The 19,195-nt window shown below is 26.4% G+C and overlaps 1 protein-coding gene across 7 annotated transcripts; it reads left to right on the forward strand.

Annotated features, from left to right (window-relative positions):
- Positions 1 to 8,448: 8,448 nt before the first annotated feature.
- On the forward strand, positions 8,449 to 18,776 carry LOC145974825 (uncharacterized). Of its 7 annotated transcripts, XM_083104862.1 has the most exons (10): positions 8,449 to 8,599; positions 11,800 to 11,873; positions 14,369 to 14,573; positions 14,661 to 14,882; positions 15,020 to 15,133; positions 15,207 to 15,296; positions 15,771 to 16,009; positions 16,127 to 16,286; positions 17,655 to 17,772; positions 18,109 to 18,249. In XM_083104862.1, the coding sequence occupies exons 3-9, from the start codon at positions 14,375 to 14,377 to the stop codon at positions 17,747 to 17,749; spliced, it is 1,119 nt and encodes a 372-aa protein (XP_082960988.1). In that variant the 5' UTR covers positions 8,449 to 8,599; positions 11,800 to 11,873; positions 14,369 to 14,374; the 3' UTR covers positions 17,750 to 17,772; positions 18,109 to 18,249. The 7 variants fall into 7 exon arrangements, with proteins under 7 accessions (XP_082960988.1, XP_082960985.1, XP_082960990.1 ...); XM_083104859.1 differs by lacking the exon at positions 17,655 to 17,772 and having other exon boundaries at positions 18,109 to 18,776; XM_083104864.1 differs by lacking the exon at positions 17,655 to 17,772 and having other exon boundaries at positions 15,837 to 16,009; positions 18,109 to 18,776.
- The last annotated feature ends 419 nt before the right edge of the window (positions 18,777 to 19,195 follow it).

Consider the following 19,195-nt stretch of genomic DNA (forward strand, 5'->3'; position numbering starts at 1 on the left):
GTTTCAGACAAAAGTTGTATGGCTTCGAGGGGGACATAAGATGGTGTCATTAGTTTGACCCTAAAGAGTCACCTGCAGGTTACGTGAAGGTCACCTCCAACTTTTTAAATGGGACACCCTATATACTTTTACACATTTTTGTAGCTCATCTCAAGAGCTTTTCAAAACACTATAATTATGTTATTTTTCATTAAGTACTTTCCGAGTTATGAGGTTGAAATCATTTCTTAATTTTACATAAAACAATAAAATATCTAGTAAAATATTCATTTTTCGATTATCTTATCTTAATACTTTTATGTACAAAATAATGAGAGGAATCAATTGGTGTAAAGAAAAAACATAGTTGTTTCGAAGAAAAAATATGTAATTTGCAATTAACAATTACATATTTTTTCTTAAAAATAACTATGTATTTTCTTTACACCAATTGATTCCTCTCATTATTTTGTACATAAAAGTATTAAGGTAAGATAATCGAAAAATGAATATTTTACAAAATATTTTACGGTTTATGTAAAATTAAGAAATGATTTCAAGTCTCATAACTCGGAAAGTACTTAACGAAAACTAACTTAATTATAGTGTTTTGGAAAGCTCTTGAGATGAGCTACAAAAATATGTAAAAGTATATAGGGTGTCCCATTTAAAAAGTTGGAGGTGACCTTCACGTGACTCTTTAGGGTAAAACTAATGGTATCATGTTATGTCCCCCTCGAAGCCATACAACTTTTGTCTGAAACACTTTCTAGTAAAACTCTTCCTTATCGAGATATTCGACCGTGTCCAGACTTTTTTAACACTATATGTATATATATAATTATAAATTTTTATTAAACACTTCTTTTTAAGATAAATGTACTTAATAATAATTTTTTAAATATTACTTAATAATAAAGTCTTGTAAAGATGATAATTTGCCTGTAAAAAAAAACTAAAGAAATTAAGCAAATAATTTGGTTGCGCTAATTTTAATGAATTTTTGAATTTTGTTTTCTCTATGATAAATATGGTTAGTATAAGTAAAATATTTTATACCGTCAACCAAAATGTGTGTACTAAATATTTTGGTGGCAGTCAAAAAAATAATTTTTTCAGTGTGTATTAATAATTAAATTTTTAAATAATTAAACAAATGATTGATAAATATCAAAGATCAGTTTACTGCTAATTAAGAAGATTTATAGAAATACGGTTAAAAATGTTTTTATCTCACAGCAGGCATTTTGTATTTTTTAAATAAAAATTAAGATATAAATATGACAATGAATATAGAAAAATATTTATTTCATCTTTGAATATTACAGTATCTTTCGCGATTGAATAATTTATTTACTATCAATTTACATACATAAGTATCTTGTTATACAGCACTAGTGCGCTACCGGCATTTCGTGCACACAGCACGGAACAAAACCAGAAATTGTGCACATTATATATTACTCTCTGAGAATGTTCATGGACACTGGCTTTGTAGTTCATGTCCACGTTTTCAATGTCCATAGAGGGAGTATCGCTTTCAGGGATCACCTAAAAGCAGGCCATGACACCTCTCAGTCTTCTCTCTGCTCATATTCAGCCGCTGAATTTCAGCGAGAAGCTTAAAATAACACAGAGTGCGCTGTGATGTAATTTCCTCGCAACAACGTTCGATAAATCGATTATGCATCGTAATATTATTATGATTTAAACATTGATGATCGATTTAGAATATATAGATATAAGATGATAAAATTAATTTGCCACTTTATTTTTGTTTTGTTTTATTAACTATCTCCTTCTCAATCGATTAAGATAATACAATGTTGCATCTAAATTGCAAATATGAATCAAATATGAAAAAAACTATCCTGAATTTCTATTAAAAACATAATCAAAAGTTTCTATTAAATATATGTGGATAAGAGATTTATTTGCACAAATAGAAGAAAATAATGTACCGTAATGACAAGATGATAAACTGTATGTCATGAAAAAATGTACTTGTTTTTGTTGATAAGCTGCGTTAATTTTTGTAATCACAGAGAAGTCAACATTTTTTATTTTAATCATATATTCATTAGAAATATGTAATAATAATTAAAATTAAATGAAAAAGGAAATTAAAATTTTCTACAAGAGAATTATTTATTCAAGTTTTATAAATATAAAATTTTTGGTAAAAATGTATTTTTAAACTTTAATTAATTAGCAGTATCAAAGATTGCTGTAGAAGATTATTAAACGGCCTAAGAGAAGCTAAAAGATAAAAGACACACACATATTAATTATTTATTCATGAATTTTAAATATATTATAAATTTTTATGAGAGAGATAGAGAGAACGTATTGACACCTTACTTAATCAACAGTCTTGTGTGTACACTATTCCATGTTATAGCCAAGAATTTTAAATATACGCAATTTAATTGGTTCGCGCGAAACAAGACTAGTTGCAAATAAAGCGGTAGCCGTTTATTGCGAGAATAAATCACAAAATTTTGCTGTGGCGATATTGAAACAGAAAAATCATGTTAAAATGCCCTCGGCTTGGCTGCAAAGGAGGTAGTCTGTCATTAGGTAAAACCGGTTTTTTCGGCCCACCCTGCAGGCGTACGAACTGCTACTCATTACGTATCTACCATTCGAGATTTATAATCTTCGATTGATCTCCGCCGGCATCTCTAAACACTATATTTCCTTTCCGAAAATGAAGGAAATTTGGATTCGTCGCTCTTTTTCATATAATTTTTTTTAAATACATATATTTCATCGATAGATAGCTTGAAGAATAAACGAAGAACTCCTTCCAACGAGCTGTTCGTCATGCCTGAATCTTCTGCCTCTTCTGCTCAGAAACCGTAAATTGCAAATGAAACACACACTTCTGCATCTATACACGAGATAGCAAGCGAAAGGAATGGAAGAAAGCATCCTTCAACTGGAAACATTACATTCGTGCTTGGTTACGACATTCGGAAGATAGCATTCCAGTTTGAGTCGAATATTAAAAAATGCTCGTCAGATAAAATTATACAAAAGAAATATATCATAGAAATATAAATTAATAAATTGTACAGAAAAATATAAGTGTCAAATTAAAACTTATATACTTAAACTAACGCGTTCATTATTTCGTATATACGCAACAATCTATAATCTTCGCAAGAGAATTTAATAATTTTAAATTTTAACAATATTATAGTATCTTATTTCAATATTCTAATTGTTATCTCAAGAATATATAATTATTTAATTCTACTTTAAGAAAATTATAATCTTTGATTTAAAAATGTTATTTTCTATCTAACATTGTTTCTTTTCCATTCAAGAAAATTAAATCTTAAATCATAAGAATATATTTTTCTTGATTGAACTGTATAAAATGGCTTCATTCAAGAACGCAATTATTCAAGCAATTATATTTTTCTTTAATTAACGCAATATAATCTCATTTCAAGATTTCCATGTTAAAACTAAATGTAAAAAATTAACACTGAAAAATTTTCACAAAAAATAGTTATTTTTATAAAAAATACTGATATTAATTATAAAAAATTGCGTCAAGTTGGGGTGCAATTTCACTTTAAGTTTGTTAGTGTTATAAAATTTTATACATATGTGCTTTTATATAATCCGCTGCTGACAAATAGGTAGAAATTCCGTTTAAAATCTATTACATTTTTGTCATAAAGAAGAATATTTTTGTTAGAGTTGAATCAATTTTTTAAAATAAAAGATTACGTCAAATGATTTTTAAATTTTCTAGAAAATTAAAATAAGATTAAAAAAACTTATTTAAAAATTAAAAATTCAAAAAAATGAAAGATTACGTCAATAATTGTTCAATCTTCTACAAAAATAAAATAATTTAATAATAATAAAATTAAAATAATTAAAAGAACAAATTTTTTAAAAATTAAAAATGAAAAAAAATATAAATTAAAAAGAGTTTAAATAAAAAAACTCGGCGCTACCTAGTAATTATTGAAATAATGTTAATATGTAATTGTTCATTTATCATTTATTATCATTGCCAATCAAATTGATAGCGCGCCGAGTTTTTTATTTAAAATTTTTTTAATTTATATTTTTTTCATTTATAATTTTTAAAAAAATTTGTTCTTTTAATTATTTTAATTTTATTATTATTAAATTATTTTATTTTTGTAGAAGATTGAAAAATTATTGACGTAATCTTTCATTTTTTTGAATTTTTAATTTTTAAATAAGTTTTTTTAATCTTATTTTAATTTTCTAGAAAATTTAAAAATCATTTGACGTAATCTTTTATTTTAAAAAATTGATTCAACTCTAACAAAAATATTCTTCTTTATGACAAAAATGTAATAGATTTTATACGGAACTTCTACCTATTTGTCAGCAGCGGATTATATAAAAGCACATATGTATAAAATTTTATAACACTAACAAACTTAAAGTGAAATTGCACCCCAACTTGACGCAATTTTTTATAATTAATATCAGTATTTTTTATAAAAATAACTATTTTTTGTGAAAATTTTTCAGAGTTAATTTTTTACATAAAGGTAGCTACTTTTTGTGATAGCTATTTTTTGTGAGACGGTTTTTAGATGAACTCGACGCTTTTTCTTTACCTTTTTTTAAAAGGTATTTTTTTAGGGATATCACTTCTTTTTGTATAAAAAATTATGTATTTTAAATTTAATTTCTCATAATTATTATTTTTCATAATATTTATTAAACATTTTTAAATAAACCCACCACGACCCCCGTCATACTATAACAAAATGTGACGGTCTCGCTTGCTTACTATAGATATTTAAATATTATATGATCGTTTTTTACAGATATTTAAGTTTAACTTTTCTTTAAAATGTATTTTTTAAGAATATCACTTTTTATGTATTAAACATTACATATTTTATAAATTTTTTATGGATATTATTTTTTTATTGTACGTATTTATTATACATTTTTAAATAAACCCCCCGTTATACTTTTTCAAAATGTGACGGTCTTTCTTGCCTACTACAGATATTTAAATTATTAATTTTATAATATTGGATATATTTATATATTACTTATTAGACATTCTTCGTAGAAAAAGTAAACAAACATTTTTACCACCTCTAGGCCACTGTTTTTTCTTAACTTGAGCATCATTAGCTTCGATCCAAATATTAGATGTTCCTTCTCTGCACATACTTATATAATGGCCTTCATCAATATCAGGATTTTGAAAAAATATGGCATTTGTCACTTTGTACGTGTGTCCATCTATTAATATCTTAGTCGTTGGAATAGCACATAAATTAAAATCATGTGTCGCTTTCATTGATTTATCATTTTGTGATGGAAAAGATATTAAATGAATCACGATTATCTTTTTTGCCAATATTATTTCTCTTTTTAATAACATATTATTTTTTTCAGCACAATATTCACACGATTCGTTATGCAATTGAAACCAATGTGAAAAAGTAACATTTAACAAATCATTAAGATCATATTTTTTTTCTTCAAATTATTAATAGGAATAGAAATAATAATATTATTATCAACAATAGTTTTTGTATTATCACAGGTTTTACACCGTCTTGTAGAAACTATTTGATTTCTCATGAGACTTTTTATGCAATCATATTTTTCGCAAAGAGCCATAAGAAAATCAGATACATTTTGTTTTACTGGATTTGAAAAATATTCTCCTAAATATTGTCGTATTGAATTTGTACTTAAATTACGCACACCATTTTCATATCGACATACTAATGTACGTAAAACATCTGATTTTTCGCAATGAAACTATTGCTGTCTAATAACATTAAAATTTAATAAACATTGCAATACTGCATTTGCATAGCATGAAACTTTATCTGTATTTTCGAAACCACGTATAATCCAAGCAGTACTTCGCTCTATTTTTTCATCCGACTGTTGAATGGAAGTAATTATTTTTGGTAACGCCCATAGAACATCTTTTACTTTCGGATATCGTCCTTTTAGAGGTATTATTATGTCTGTTGTTGGTTTATGTATACGTCTTAGCCGGTTATATTCGACAATAGCTTCTTCACTAGCCATTATTGACGAAGGATCAAAGTTAATTAAATGTAAACCATCTAATACTATATATTACACGTCAAAATTATTGATTTAATTAAGTTTTTATCATTACATATTTACTATTATAGATTTCATTATTATTGCATTATTCTTTATTATAAAATAAAATTCACGTATGAAGAATCAAGGAAAGTCTTAGAAGTTCAGATTAAATTGAACGATAAAACGTATTGCAATTCTGTCATTGTTTAGATTCTTATCTTAAACAAAATTGAAATTTAGCCATTACTAGGTCTATAAGAGAAAAAAAGAAGTTAAAAATTCGAAATAACTTAAATAGATGTATGTAATAAGTAAATAATAATAATATAATTACTATAAAAGTTTGATATAAGTTTGTAGCGTATCATAAAATCATAATAAATATTATTTTAAGACAGCATCAACATATTATAGTCCATCCTCCCAAAACTTAAAATATAGTTTTACAAATATGATGTTACTCTTTTCCTTTAAAGCAACATCTAAACCTTATTCAATACAAGTAATCTATTCATACAAGTTACGCAGAAAAAGATTATCTATGTACATAATTATATATAAGTATGTATATCTATGACTCTATAGTTCTATAGTATATAATTATATACATATATATACATATGTGTGTATGTGTGTGTGCGTGTAGAAATTTACATATTTGACTGCGCAACCATAATTATAGTTACATAGATATTTATTACATTTGCCTGCGTAGACACAAATATAGTTACGCAGAAATATTCGCTACTACATGTATAATGATAATTATATATACTTATGTGTGTGTGTATGTGTGTAGAAATTTACATATTTGACTGCGCAACCATAATTATAGTTACATAGACATTTATTACATTTGCCTGCGTAGACACAAATATAGTTACGCAGAAATATTCCCTACATGTATAATTATATATACATTATATATATATATATATATATATATATATATATATATAATTATACATATATATTTTAAATGATGCATTGATTTTTCTCGAAAACCAAGGCTTGTATCAAAAATGTTAAAAACAAAAGTTGTTTTATTGGAAAAAGGACATAAGTTGATACCATTGGTTTGACCATGTGTGAATGTGCCATTGGTTTGACCATGTGTGAATGATCATATTCAACTTTGTTTTTTTAAAAGGAATCCCCTATTTTTCATTATATATTCTTGTAGCTTACCTTCGAAAGCTTTTCAAAACACTAATTAAGTTATTTTTTATTAAATACTTTGAGTTAAGAAGTTTGAAATAATTTCTCAAATTTACATATATAAACTATAAAATATGTCATAAAATATTCAATGTTCGATTTTACCTCAATACTTTTAGGCACAAAATAAGTGACAAGTAAAATTTGATAATATTATTATATATTCTTTATTTGTAGATAGTTGTTATACATTTATGCATAAAAAATTAATACAAAAATATTTTTTGACATTAATATAATTTTTACATTAGAATATAGTTATAGAACAGTTTTGACATTAGAACATTAATAGAATTAATGAAATAAATATTTTTAAAAAAATTGATTTGTATATACATGTGCTTTAGAAATGTTTAAATGACAATTAAGATTTTATAATATAATTGTATATTCTTTATTTATAAATTATTGTTAACATAGCTATGACACAGTTTTGACATTAGAACATTAATAGAATTAGTGAAATAAATATTAAAAAAAAAAATTGATTTGTATATACATGTGCTTTATAAATGGATTAGTTGAAATAAGATTGCAAATTGTAGGTAAAGGAGCTATGTGCATTACATGCACTAAACAATTTGTTTCAAAAACGTGAATGAAATTGAGCAAATTTATACCTGTATATTTGCATATTTACAATTTACAGAATACTGTATAGAATCAACCCAAATAGCACAGTACATCTTATGGACATTCATTTTACGTCCATTTTACGATCATATATCCATGGACATAAAACAGTTGTCCATTGTACGTCCATATAAGTACGTACATTGTCTAATAATAAATGTACATCCAGTGGACATCCATTTGAAATCCACTTTATATAATTAATTTATGGATATATACTATACGTCCAATGGATGTTCGTACATGGACTTGTTTTGGATTATTCATTTTTGTTCCAAAAAGGATGAAAATTTACAAATTCTTTATCGTAATTCATCTGTAATATTATAATAAATAATAAGTATTACATGATAAGTATTACATAAAATTCATTGTTTGCATTTGTGATCAAAAAATTAACACTAACAATTATTGTGTGTAATGCACGATTCATATTTAGTTCACGAGTTGCATAGCCAATGGTAAAAAAGAAAATAATATTACAAATGGCAGAGCCAATAATATCGATCGTCATCACAGCGCGCGACACGTTGATCGATGCTCGATTACCGCTATTTCCTGAAAGTGAACGTTTGGATTCCAATCGTGAGATTCAGTGAAGTATTATAATCAATCAGCCGTTTTAACGGCTACAAAATAGAGAGGATACGACTGTACGGATACAAGAATTAAAACTGTAAGTATATGTATAATTGTGTAGTACATGTGTTTTACACGTATTTGTAAAAATTATTTGGGCAATTTTATAACCTAAAAATTTGGTATTTTATTGATACATGTATTTCTTGTTATCAAACAAGAATAGAATACAATTAAGTGTACAGTACTATTCCCGGTAAGCAAAATGCGCGCAATTTGCCAGCAGATTGGCGACAGATTTCCACAAAAGTTGCTAGCAGATTGGCATCCGTTATGTCCGCAATAGGCTCACGATTTGCTAGCAAAACCTGCTCACAGAATCTGACAGCAGATTATTAGCAAAAACCGAGCAGGATCTGCTAACATCACTTGATGTCAAATTGTCGGCAGAAACCGAGCAGGATCTGCGCGCGCGTAATCTGACGGCAGATTGGCAGCAGATCCCGAGCAGAATCTGCAGCTTCTGGTCATTCATATAAATAAGTAATATAAATACAATAAAATTAATTACTACAGATGTTAAATAAGACTATTATCGGCGAGTTATCGGTTAATTACAATTTTCTTCTAATACAACATATAATATCCCACACAGCACATGATATCATTCGAATATTCTATATTCATACTGTAAATATACGTTACAGATGTAATATACTGAGAATAATCCTATAACATCTCTTGTTGTATATTACTTTTCATATATTCTCAGAATATACTTTGAATATCTCGTATTAGTATATTCTTTCTCGTATATTTTCAGGATACTCTATAATATTGCATGTGTTTCTTCATTTTGCCGCTACGCGCGCCACCAAACTCGTACTTAATTTTTGGTGAAATGGACATAAAGGACTGGTACTAACATGAATTCCAAAGTTTCTTCTTTTTTCCTTTTAGTCAGTTTAATTTATAATAAACTGACTTAATTTAAAGTAATTTGTTTAATAATCTGGATTCCTTGTTGGGATTCAGAATATTAAACAGATTATTTGAAATTAAAATGAGAAGTAATCCATTTACTGCATTTATTAATATTACCGAGTGTACTTACATAATTGTACATAGACTATCGAGATCAATATTTCCATAAAAATCATTTAATAAACACTAATAGATGTTTTCAAACGTTTTATATTCATCTATTAGAAATAACATTTTTGTCTGAAGCTTTATTTATATAGTAAATAATTTTTCATTTTTATTTATTTTTTACATGAAGAATCTATTTTTTATTCTATATATAGTCCAACTGTCTTCTATATTCATATATAATTTATTAATGTAAAAATATGCTTAAAATATTCTAAAAATATACTCATAATATACCAAGAAATATTCTGAGTATATACTGAGTAGGTTTCTAAGGCAGACATAGGAACATCCTCCGTACATTCTCAAAATATCATAGTACGTATATCGAATATTAGTAGGATATACACAATCTACGTTTGCGATATACTGAGTACATACTTAGGATCTACCTGTGCTGTATGGGATGTAATATGTTATATCGTAGTTATATCTCACATAGTAAAGGACTCAATTTAATTAAATTAATAATAAAGTAAATGGTGAAAATAATTAAATTTAACTTATAAAACTTGAGATATAATTGATTTAGAATTAAATTCTTCCTTTATGCTTCAAATAGGCAGTAAATGAATAATTATCCATTTATCCTATTGATTCCAATCAGTTTAATATTCTGAATCTTATCTGCTTGTATCACATATCAGAAATTAAAGTGATAGAAATAGTTACTATATTTTTGATCTTTTATTAATAATAGCGACTTTATATATATTTCTGACAGAAATTTGATTGCGAGAAAATACATCACATAGCGGTAAGCGAAGGAACTATCGAATCAAATGCAGATTGTTGCCAATTTGCCATCAGATCACGCATGCAAACCCTGTTCCACTTCTGCTGTCAATCTGCAGTCAAATTGCGCGCACGCAGATTCTGCTTGATTTTTGCCGACAATCTGATATCAAGTCATGTTAGCAGATTCTGCTTGGTTTCTGCCACCAATCTGCGTCAGATTCTGTGAGCAGACTCTGTTCGAGTTTTGACATCAATTTGTCAACTTAATTGGTAATAACAGCTTCAGTACCAAATTTGCAGCCGTTTTGCTAACATTAGTTGATAGCAGACACTTGGCATGATATGCTTTCTACAGACTTTGCTATCTGGGATTTATTCATTTGCTTATCGTGATTATAATTTATTTTAAAACAAAGATGTAATTCTGCTTCGATAATATTGATTCTGTTTGAAATAAGTCATCATTGATGGAGAAATATTCACAATGTGCTGTTAGGGTAGATAATTTTATTGACATTTTTTGTTATAGTAATTATGACAAGCTAACAAAATGAATTATATATCTTATATATGTATGCATATTTTAGATTTCTGTGCTGAATCAAAATCATATACATATTCTCATCAGTAAAATATCATACTCTAACAACATATATAATATATTAATGTTATAATTTCCTACTCAACAAATGTAACTGTTATAAACAAGACACATTACATTGCAGTTACATATTATTGAATACGAAATTATAACATTATAATGTTATATGTTACTGTTATATTGTATTTTTATTGAGAATATGTAATTTTGATACAATATATGTAAAAATCTGAAAAATGCTTGATATATATCTAGTATATTATTGATTTTGTTAGCTTATAATTATTACTATTAACAAAAATGTCAATAAAAATGTTTAAAAATATAAATTAATTTCAAAAATGTGGCAGTGTTTAGCTTATGTGAATACATCTCAGCCAACGATGATTTTTGAATAGATTCAATATCAAAGCAGAACTATTTCATAATATATTTATAATATTTTTAAAAGAGATTATAATTACGATAAGCAAATAAATAAATACTGTACACTTAGGAATCTATTCTATATTTTAATGATATGTTGTTGTGTATCATTGCGCAGCTATTATATGATACACAAAATCTGTGCAGTAATGCATAACAACATTGTTAAAAGTTACAGAATAGGCTCCTTAAACTCTATTCTTGCTTGATAAAAAATATGTATTGTCATATAAATAAAATATTAATTTAATTTATTGTTAGCACATAGACTTAAAATATGAAAGTTTAAAATACAAATGCATCATGAACACATTCTTATTTTCTATATTCTTTAGAATAAGTACTTTTAAATATAAATTAAGACATTTTTTATTTTATAGAGTTTTAATTCTGGAGCGCAAGACCACCAGGTTTTGGGAGATTGCACTAGAGACTGTTATACAGAAAATAAAAAGTAAGTATGCCTAAAATTTCTACTAAATATTACAGGCGCGCAAAAGCCTGTACAGATATTTCAATAAATTTAATTAAATCTGATGATTTTGCTCAATTTTTAAATAAAAATAATGATATTAATAAAGAATTTATTACAACACCATGCATTGATGGTCACATTGAATTGGATAATGATTTCACTATTGAGATTGATAACATAGATAATAATATAGATAACAATATAGGTAATATAGATAACAATATAGCAGATAATATAGATAACAATATAGATAACAATATAGATGATATAGAAAATTTTGACTCAGATAATGATGAATCTGATAACAACAATGATTCGAATAATGAAAATACTTTGAATAACGATGAATTAATTAGTAATAAAAATTTCAATAATACAGCTAATGAATCTTCGTTAGCATCTCAATTAGCTACTTGGGCTCTGAAAAATAAAATTACTCATATTGCTCTGAATGAATTATTAGGTATTTTAAAGTCAAAACATAATGATTTGCCTTCGGATGCTCGCGTATTAATGAAAACTCGTAGAAAAATAGCTTTAAAAATTGTTGAACCAGGACATTATTTTCATTTCGGTTTAAATAATTGCGTTCAGAAACTTTTCATTTATAACTTTAAAAAATTTACAACAAGTAGAAGTTTATATAAATATTGATGGCTTACCTCTTTTTAAAAGTTCAAATCAACAGTTGTGGCCAATATTATGCAGTTTAGTTGAAAATTGTTGTAAAGTAGGTATTGTAGGCATATATCACGGAGAAACAAAACCAAATGATGCAAATGTATTTCTAAAAGATTTTATCAATGAAGCTATCGATTTATCAACGCATGGTATAACAATAAATGAATCTAACTATCCTTTTAAAATTAAAGGTTTCATATGTGATACGCCTGCTAAGGCGTTTATTAAATTTACTAAAGGTCATACTGGTTATTATTCGTGTACAAAATGTCATATTGAGGGGGATTATATTAATGGTAGAGTTTGTTTTTCGAGTTTAAGAAAATTTCGTGATAGAACCGATTTTGAATTTAGATCAAAAACTCAAGAAGAACATCATGTAAATTTAAAAATTTCAGATCTTGAATTAATTAAAGATTTAAATATGATTAATGATTTTCCTGTAGAGCCAATGCATTTAATTGATCTGGGCGTTACAAGAACTTTAGTACATTTGTGGTGTTTTGGTAAACCACCAACAAAATTTTCTCATACACAAATTTCACAAATTTCTGATTTATTAATAAATCAAGTTAAAAATATTCCATTGGAATTCAATCGTAAACCGAGATCGTTACAAGAAAGTAGAAGGTGGAAGGCAACAGAATTCAGGCAATTTTTACTATACAGAGGGCCTGTAGTTTTAAAATCTGTTCTCAGTCATGACATTTATCTCAATTTCATGTGTTTGAATGTTGCTGTAACTATTTTATCATCTCCTCATATTAAACATTTAGATTATGCTAATTCTCTTTTTAATTATTTTGTAAAATCTTTTATCATTTTGTATGGTAAAGACAATTGTACAATTAATATACATAATTTGTTACATGTATATGAGGATGTAAAAAAATTTGGTGTTTTACAAAATTACAGTGCCTACCCCTTCGAAAATCATATGCAAAAAATAAAAGGATATATTCGTAAAAAAGATAAACCGTTACAACAAATAATAAATCGTATACATGAAGAAAACTTCGTGGAATTAAACAAAGAAAATAAATTGAATATCGAACCCGAATTATTAAATAAACATAATAATGGCCCTTTAGATCGAAATTTATATAGAAGTCAGTGGGAAAAAATAGTGTTTCCTAATTTTACTTTGAAAATAAAAGAACCAGATAATTGTTGTAGATTAAGCAATGGTGACATCATTTTAATTAAAAATATTGCTAGTATAGACAGTGAAAATGCAGTAATAATAGGAAATAAATATGAATCAATAACAGATTTTTATAATGAACTATGTAAATCTTCTGATTTAGGTATACATTTAGTGGAAAATATTAGTAAGAATCTCCAAAGGTGGAATATTAATGAAATATTGCATAAATGTGTCAGATTACAATTTAAAGATAAATTTGTTGTTTTTCCTTTACTTCACTCTTTATGATCGGATTATGATTTTATTTTTACATATTAAAAAATTTTAATTTAATATTATTTAAGTAATGTCGATTGAATTTTATATTTTATATTTAAGTAATGTTAATTCTATTTATAATATTTTGTAATTAAAATTGACAAATTATTAATAAAAATATTAATATTAAATTATGAATATAAAATAATAAAAATATATTAATTATTCTTTTGTGAAATAAATTTTATTGATGGTATGATTCTACATTTATAATATTCGGAATTATTGTGATCTGGAATTATTGGGTCCATCCAGAAGTACGACCGCTCACTTCAAGGTCGTACTTCTGGATGCATCCAGTTATGTACAAATTGTTGAGAATGTGTAGAAAAATATGGCAAAAACGTGGACAATCGTCATTTTCACGGACGAAGATACCGTAGAAGCGGTTCCATCTAGTTGGTTAATTAACAATAAGTGTTATTGGCCATCGCTTCCATTTGATAAAATAACTGCAGCAATTAGAAATCACGAAGAACCAAAAACTTGTTGGCCCTCATATCCTGTTCGGATTCTAAGACATGGAACTTTCGGTAAATATATACTACTTATTATATTTTAATAAAAAAATTATTTATTGTATCTTGTTACGTTATATGTCACTTGTTATTTTGTTTCAGACAATTATTCAATAGCAAAAGAGAAATGTCGTAAAGCAGAATATTCTTCTGATATAAATTCTGATGTCAGCGGTAGATTAGCCGTGTCTAAAAGGAAAATCACAATAAAAACGTATGGCTCCTCATTTGAAGAGAGTAATTTATCGTCGTCAGACGATAATAACAATGACAACCAATTCGCCACTAAATTACCGACTCCTCCACGTATGAAACCAACAAACGGTTTGTATACATTTATCTATCTGATATATTAAAGAAATTTTATAAAAATTTTATAAATAAAATAAAACAGTAGCAATCAATTTATGAATTCAAAAATTTACATTTAAAGTTTGATCCTCAATTGTTTTTTTCTTCAGAAGACAATACTTTTATAAAAACCAAGCCGAAAAAAAAGAGCAATGATGAAGCTACTAATATTAGCACATTGTCAAATACTGAGAAATTTCGAAAGGGCACTTCAAAATCAAATGGTTTTCAAATTATTTTTATAATATATTTTCATAATAATTAACTGTGTCTAAAATATAAAATTATAATGTGTAGATTTTGATAATAACGAAGATTTGAATAGCAATGACCGGCCATTTATGAATGAATGCAAATGTTGTCCATTACATTTACAATACAATTGCGGTATGTATAGAGGATATCACTTAATTTGTACCCACTATTTACACAGTGATATTCCTCATGGAAAATCTTGTCAAAAAGTTCTGAACCATTTTTTTCTATAACATAATAAAGGAATAATTATTGAGTAAAATATAACCAAACAGCGCTGAGGTTTAGTTTAATGAGCGTCAATGAACCGCGGGTCTAATAGTGTGCGGCTTACTAACACACGCCAGGCTACAGCTCGGCGCTATTTAACTATACTTTACTCAATAATTATTTCTTTATTGTTTTATAGAAAAAAAGGTTCAGAACTTTTTGACAAGGTTTTCCATGAGGAATATTACTATGTAAATAGTGGGCGCGAATTAAGTGACACCCGCCTGTATATTTAATCTACAGTTTATATATATTTTTTGTTAAACTTATTATCGAATTTACGTACTACGCGCGCGCATATGTTCAATAATTTATTAATAAATTCCATTTTTCTAGAGAAATATTTCAAAGAGATTATTCGTCAACAAAATATACTAAAAGCAAATATGTGGCAATACACAGATGCACTCCAGGAATTAACTACATCTATTAATAATCTCGCTGCAAATAATAATGTGAATCAAGTACAAGAAGAAATCTCCTTTTTGCAAATGTTTGATTTTCCTGCACGAACTGAAGAAGATTTAGCTCGTGTTGAGGAATACCTAAATTTAGAAAAAAATTTTAACGTTGCGGTAATTTTTTATAATATCTATTATTTTCAAATACATGCTATATTTTTTTACATTATATTACAATATTATTAGTTAAAAGTTTTAATTAATATATTATTCTTATTTTGAATTTTGCAGATGAATGAACTTTCAAAGATTGGTGGATATTCCATATATAATTTTATACAAAGAGCTTTACAGTTGGTAATAACAAATGATCTTGCAGCTACTTACAGCTGGTTAGGAAGGCGGGCAAAGAAAACATTTAATAAACTAAAAATAGCCGATTTAATAATTGGTAAATAGTTTATTAGATTATCTTTAACTTAACTTATTTAAAATCACTGTTTTAGATTGAAGATTATTGTTGAATCAATTGTAACTGACTTTTTTGTTAGTTATTTTCATTGTTGGTATTATAACTAAATATATTGTGTATTATTTGATATATACACTATAGCAGCGGTTCTTAACCTGGGGTTCGCGAACCTCTGGCGGTCCGCGATGTCCTCACAGGGGATCCGCAAAAGCTCGAAGAAATAGCGGAAAAAACACAAAGTTTACGAACTTATGTGTAATCCTCGTTGGAAAAGTAATGCAAAAACAATTAGTAAAACATGAAGTATATGAACCGTTTATCTCAGGCGTATATGTGCGTTTGGTCGAGCGGCACTTGGTTGCGCGCACACGGACGCATGACATAAGCCGTCCTTGATTGTGTGAGTCTGTGAGTCGCGTGTCATTTTTTTCTTGCATTACTCTTTCTGTATATGAGTAAATTTTAGCAGTAAAGACTAAAAGAAATACATGTAATAAAAATATTTTAATTCGGACAATTACAAAATAGAAAATAGATAACATTTTTAAATGTCCTAATAATTTTAATTATTGCGTTTAGACAAATAATTGGTTTATGCTGTTTTTCAACTTTAAATTAAGGTAAATGCGGATTCTTCCAGATTTTTTTTTCTAAAATGAAAATTTCTGAAAATTTATTTTCAAGAAACTTAATTTTACATTACTTAATACTTGGGAGGCTGCATGAAAATAATGTGATAAGAAGGGGTCCGCATCGTAAAAAAGGTTAAGAACCGCTGTACTATAATATATATATATATATATATATATATATATATATATATATCAAATTATACTTTGTATATTTAATTATATTTAGTTATAATATTTATAATTATATATGTAGTTATAACACTATTAAATTCCATTAGAGAGTTAATAATATATACAGAGTATATCATTTTTTTAATATACACAGCAAAATATCTCTTAAACAATATATTTTAGAGAAAAATATTTCAGACAAAAGTTGTAGGATTTCGAAGGAGAAAGAAGTTGTTAAGAAGGCGTTAATAATCTATTTACATAAAAAAACAAGATAATTTTATTAAAAAAAAGACTTTCAAATAACTTAGAAACTCACCCTTTAGGAAAAAATTAATAGCACTAACTTTCTTCTTCGAAATTTTACAACTTTTGTCTGAAATATTTTTATACATTGTTCAAGAGATATTTGCTGTGTAAGTTAAAATGGAACATCTTGCATATCAAATTATACTTTGTATATTTAGATATATTTTGAACTTAGTGCAGAATTTTCTGCGCTTTTATAATTATTAAATATTTTTAATTTAAATTATTATATAAGTCCGTAGTGAACCGCGTGATTTCGATGATTCATTACTGAACAATTTCATCGACTCACTTCCTTTTTTTGACTTGCTGCTCATCAATGTCAAATAACGAAAACGAAATTTCATCAGTTGGTAAGAAATTAAAGAGTTTCTATGTATCATTAAAAGAAAAAGATTTTGTTTAATCTTTAAACACTGTTAGAAATATCACGTTTCTTACTAATAACTTATTTAAAAATTAAATTTGCATTAATTATAATAATATCAAGGAATAAAAATCATACTATGAGAGACTAGACTGATCAAAACGTCAAGATAATTATCAAATAAAATAAAAAAATAAATATTAAAAAATATATAATAAATAAATATAAATAAAAATATATAACAAATAAAACAAATAATTTAGATAAATATATTATCTATGTACAATTTTCTAATTGTTAATTTGTTTTTAACATATTACAGGTTCTACTAAAAAGAGTATTCCAAACTCCACCAATAAAGATTGCGAAGAAGCGATTCAAAAATGGTTAAGAAGAGCAAAGGAACGCAGCAATAATAAGAATAAAAACCAAGGAGAAAATAACAACAATTAATTTTTTAATTTAATTATTATTGTAATATTATTATTCTTTTCAATTTTTATATATTGCTGTTCTTTCCAATTTAATATTTTTTTCTTTTAGTTTATATACTTTATAGTTTACACACACACATACACGTATATATATTAGTTTATGCATTTAGTTTATAAATTTGTTTAGTTTATGAGTTTTAGTTTATAGATATTTTGATAATAAAATATTGTGATATGCAATATGTAAAACAATGTGATATATGATACTTGTAAAGTTGAAAGTATATATAAATACCATTGTGATAAAATGTTGATATGCAAAATATATATGAATTAATACATGTGATAGTGTAAAACATATAAAGTGTAATAATGTTTATTGGCGGATATTGATTCGTTTTTTGAGGTAAAAGGGGAGAATAAATTATTGCATATAATAAAATGTAATAATAATTTTCACCTTTTTATCTCAGGAAACAGAGATCAGTGTTTGCCAGTGTACATACAGAATAACAATATAAATCAAAAATAAATATTCTTCCAGTTTTCTATACAATTATTATTAATTATTACCAATTATTTAATTATTTATGAATTATACATGCGTAATAATTGTCCGAAGTATGTCCAGTTAAGATTCGAATTTCGTCCATAAAAGATCCAAAATTCATCCATTTGGTCCATAATTCGTTCATTTAAGATCCAAAATTTGTTCATTAGATCCATAGTTCGTCCATTTCAGGTCCATAGTTTGTCCATAGTTTGTCCAGTAAAGACGTCTTATGGATGTCCATTGGAGTTGCAAACGGACATACAATGGACGTCCTATAGACATCTACTGTATTCGATATGGACATACAATGGATGTACACTATGTCCAGCATGTACGTTCGTCGTACGTACATAGGACGTACTTGTGCTTATTGGGAAGTCATTTTATTTTACTATAATCTAAAAATAAAAAAATAAAAAATT

The sequence above is a fragment of the Camponotus vicinus genome, unplaced genomic scaffold, assembly GCF_025532165.1.
Source record: "Camponotus vicinus isolate PSW18456_S1 unplaced genomic scaffold, iyCamVici1.0 SCAF_7, whole genome shotgun sequence".
Lineage (NCBI taxonomy): Eukaryota > Metazoa > Arthropoda > Insecta > Hymenoptera > Formicidae > Camponotus > Camponotus vicinus.

What these genes read in the sequence shown, in the direction of transcription:
- LOC145974825 (XM_083104859.1), top strand. Translation starts at nt 14,375, where the DNA reads ATGGCAAAAACGTGGACAATCGTCATTTTCACGGACGAAGATACCGTA. An exon ending in ACGTATGAAACCAACAAACG is followed by an intron (nt 14,883 to 15,019) that starts GTTTGTATACAT and finishes TTTTTTCTTCAG; the next exon opens with AAGACAATACTTTTATAAAA. An exon ending in AAAAAAATTTTAACGTTGCG is followed by an intron (nt 16,010 to 16,126) that starts GTAATTTTTTAT and finishes TGAATTTTGCAG; the next exon opens with ATGAATGAACTTTCAAAGAT.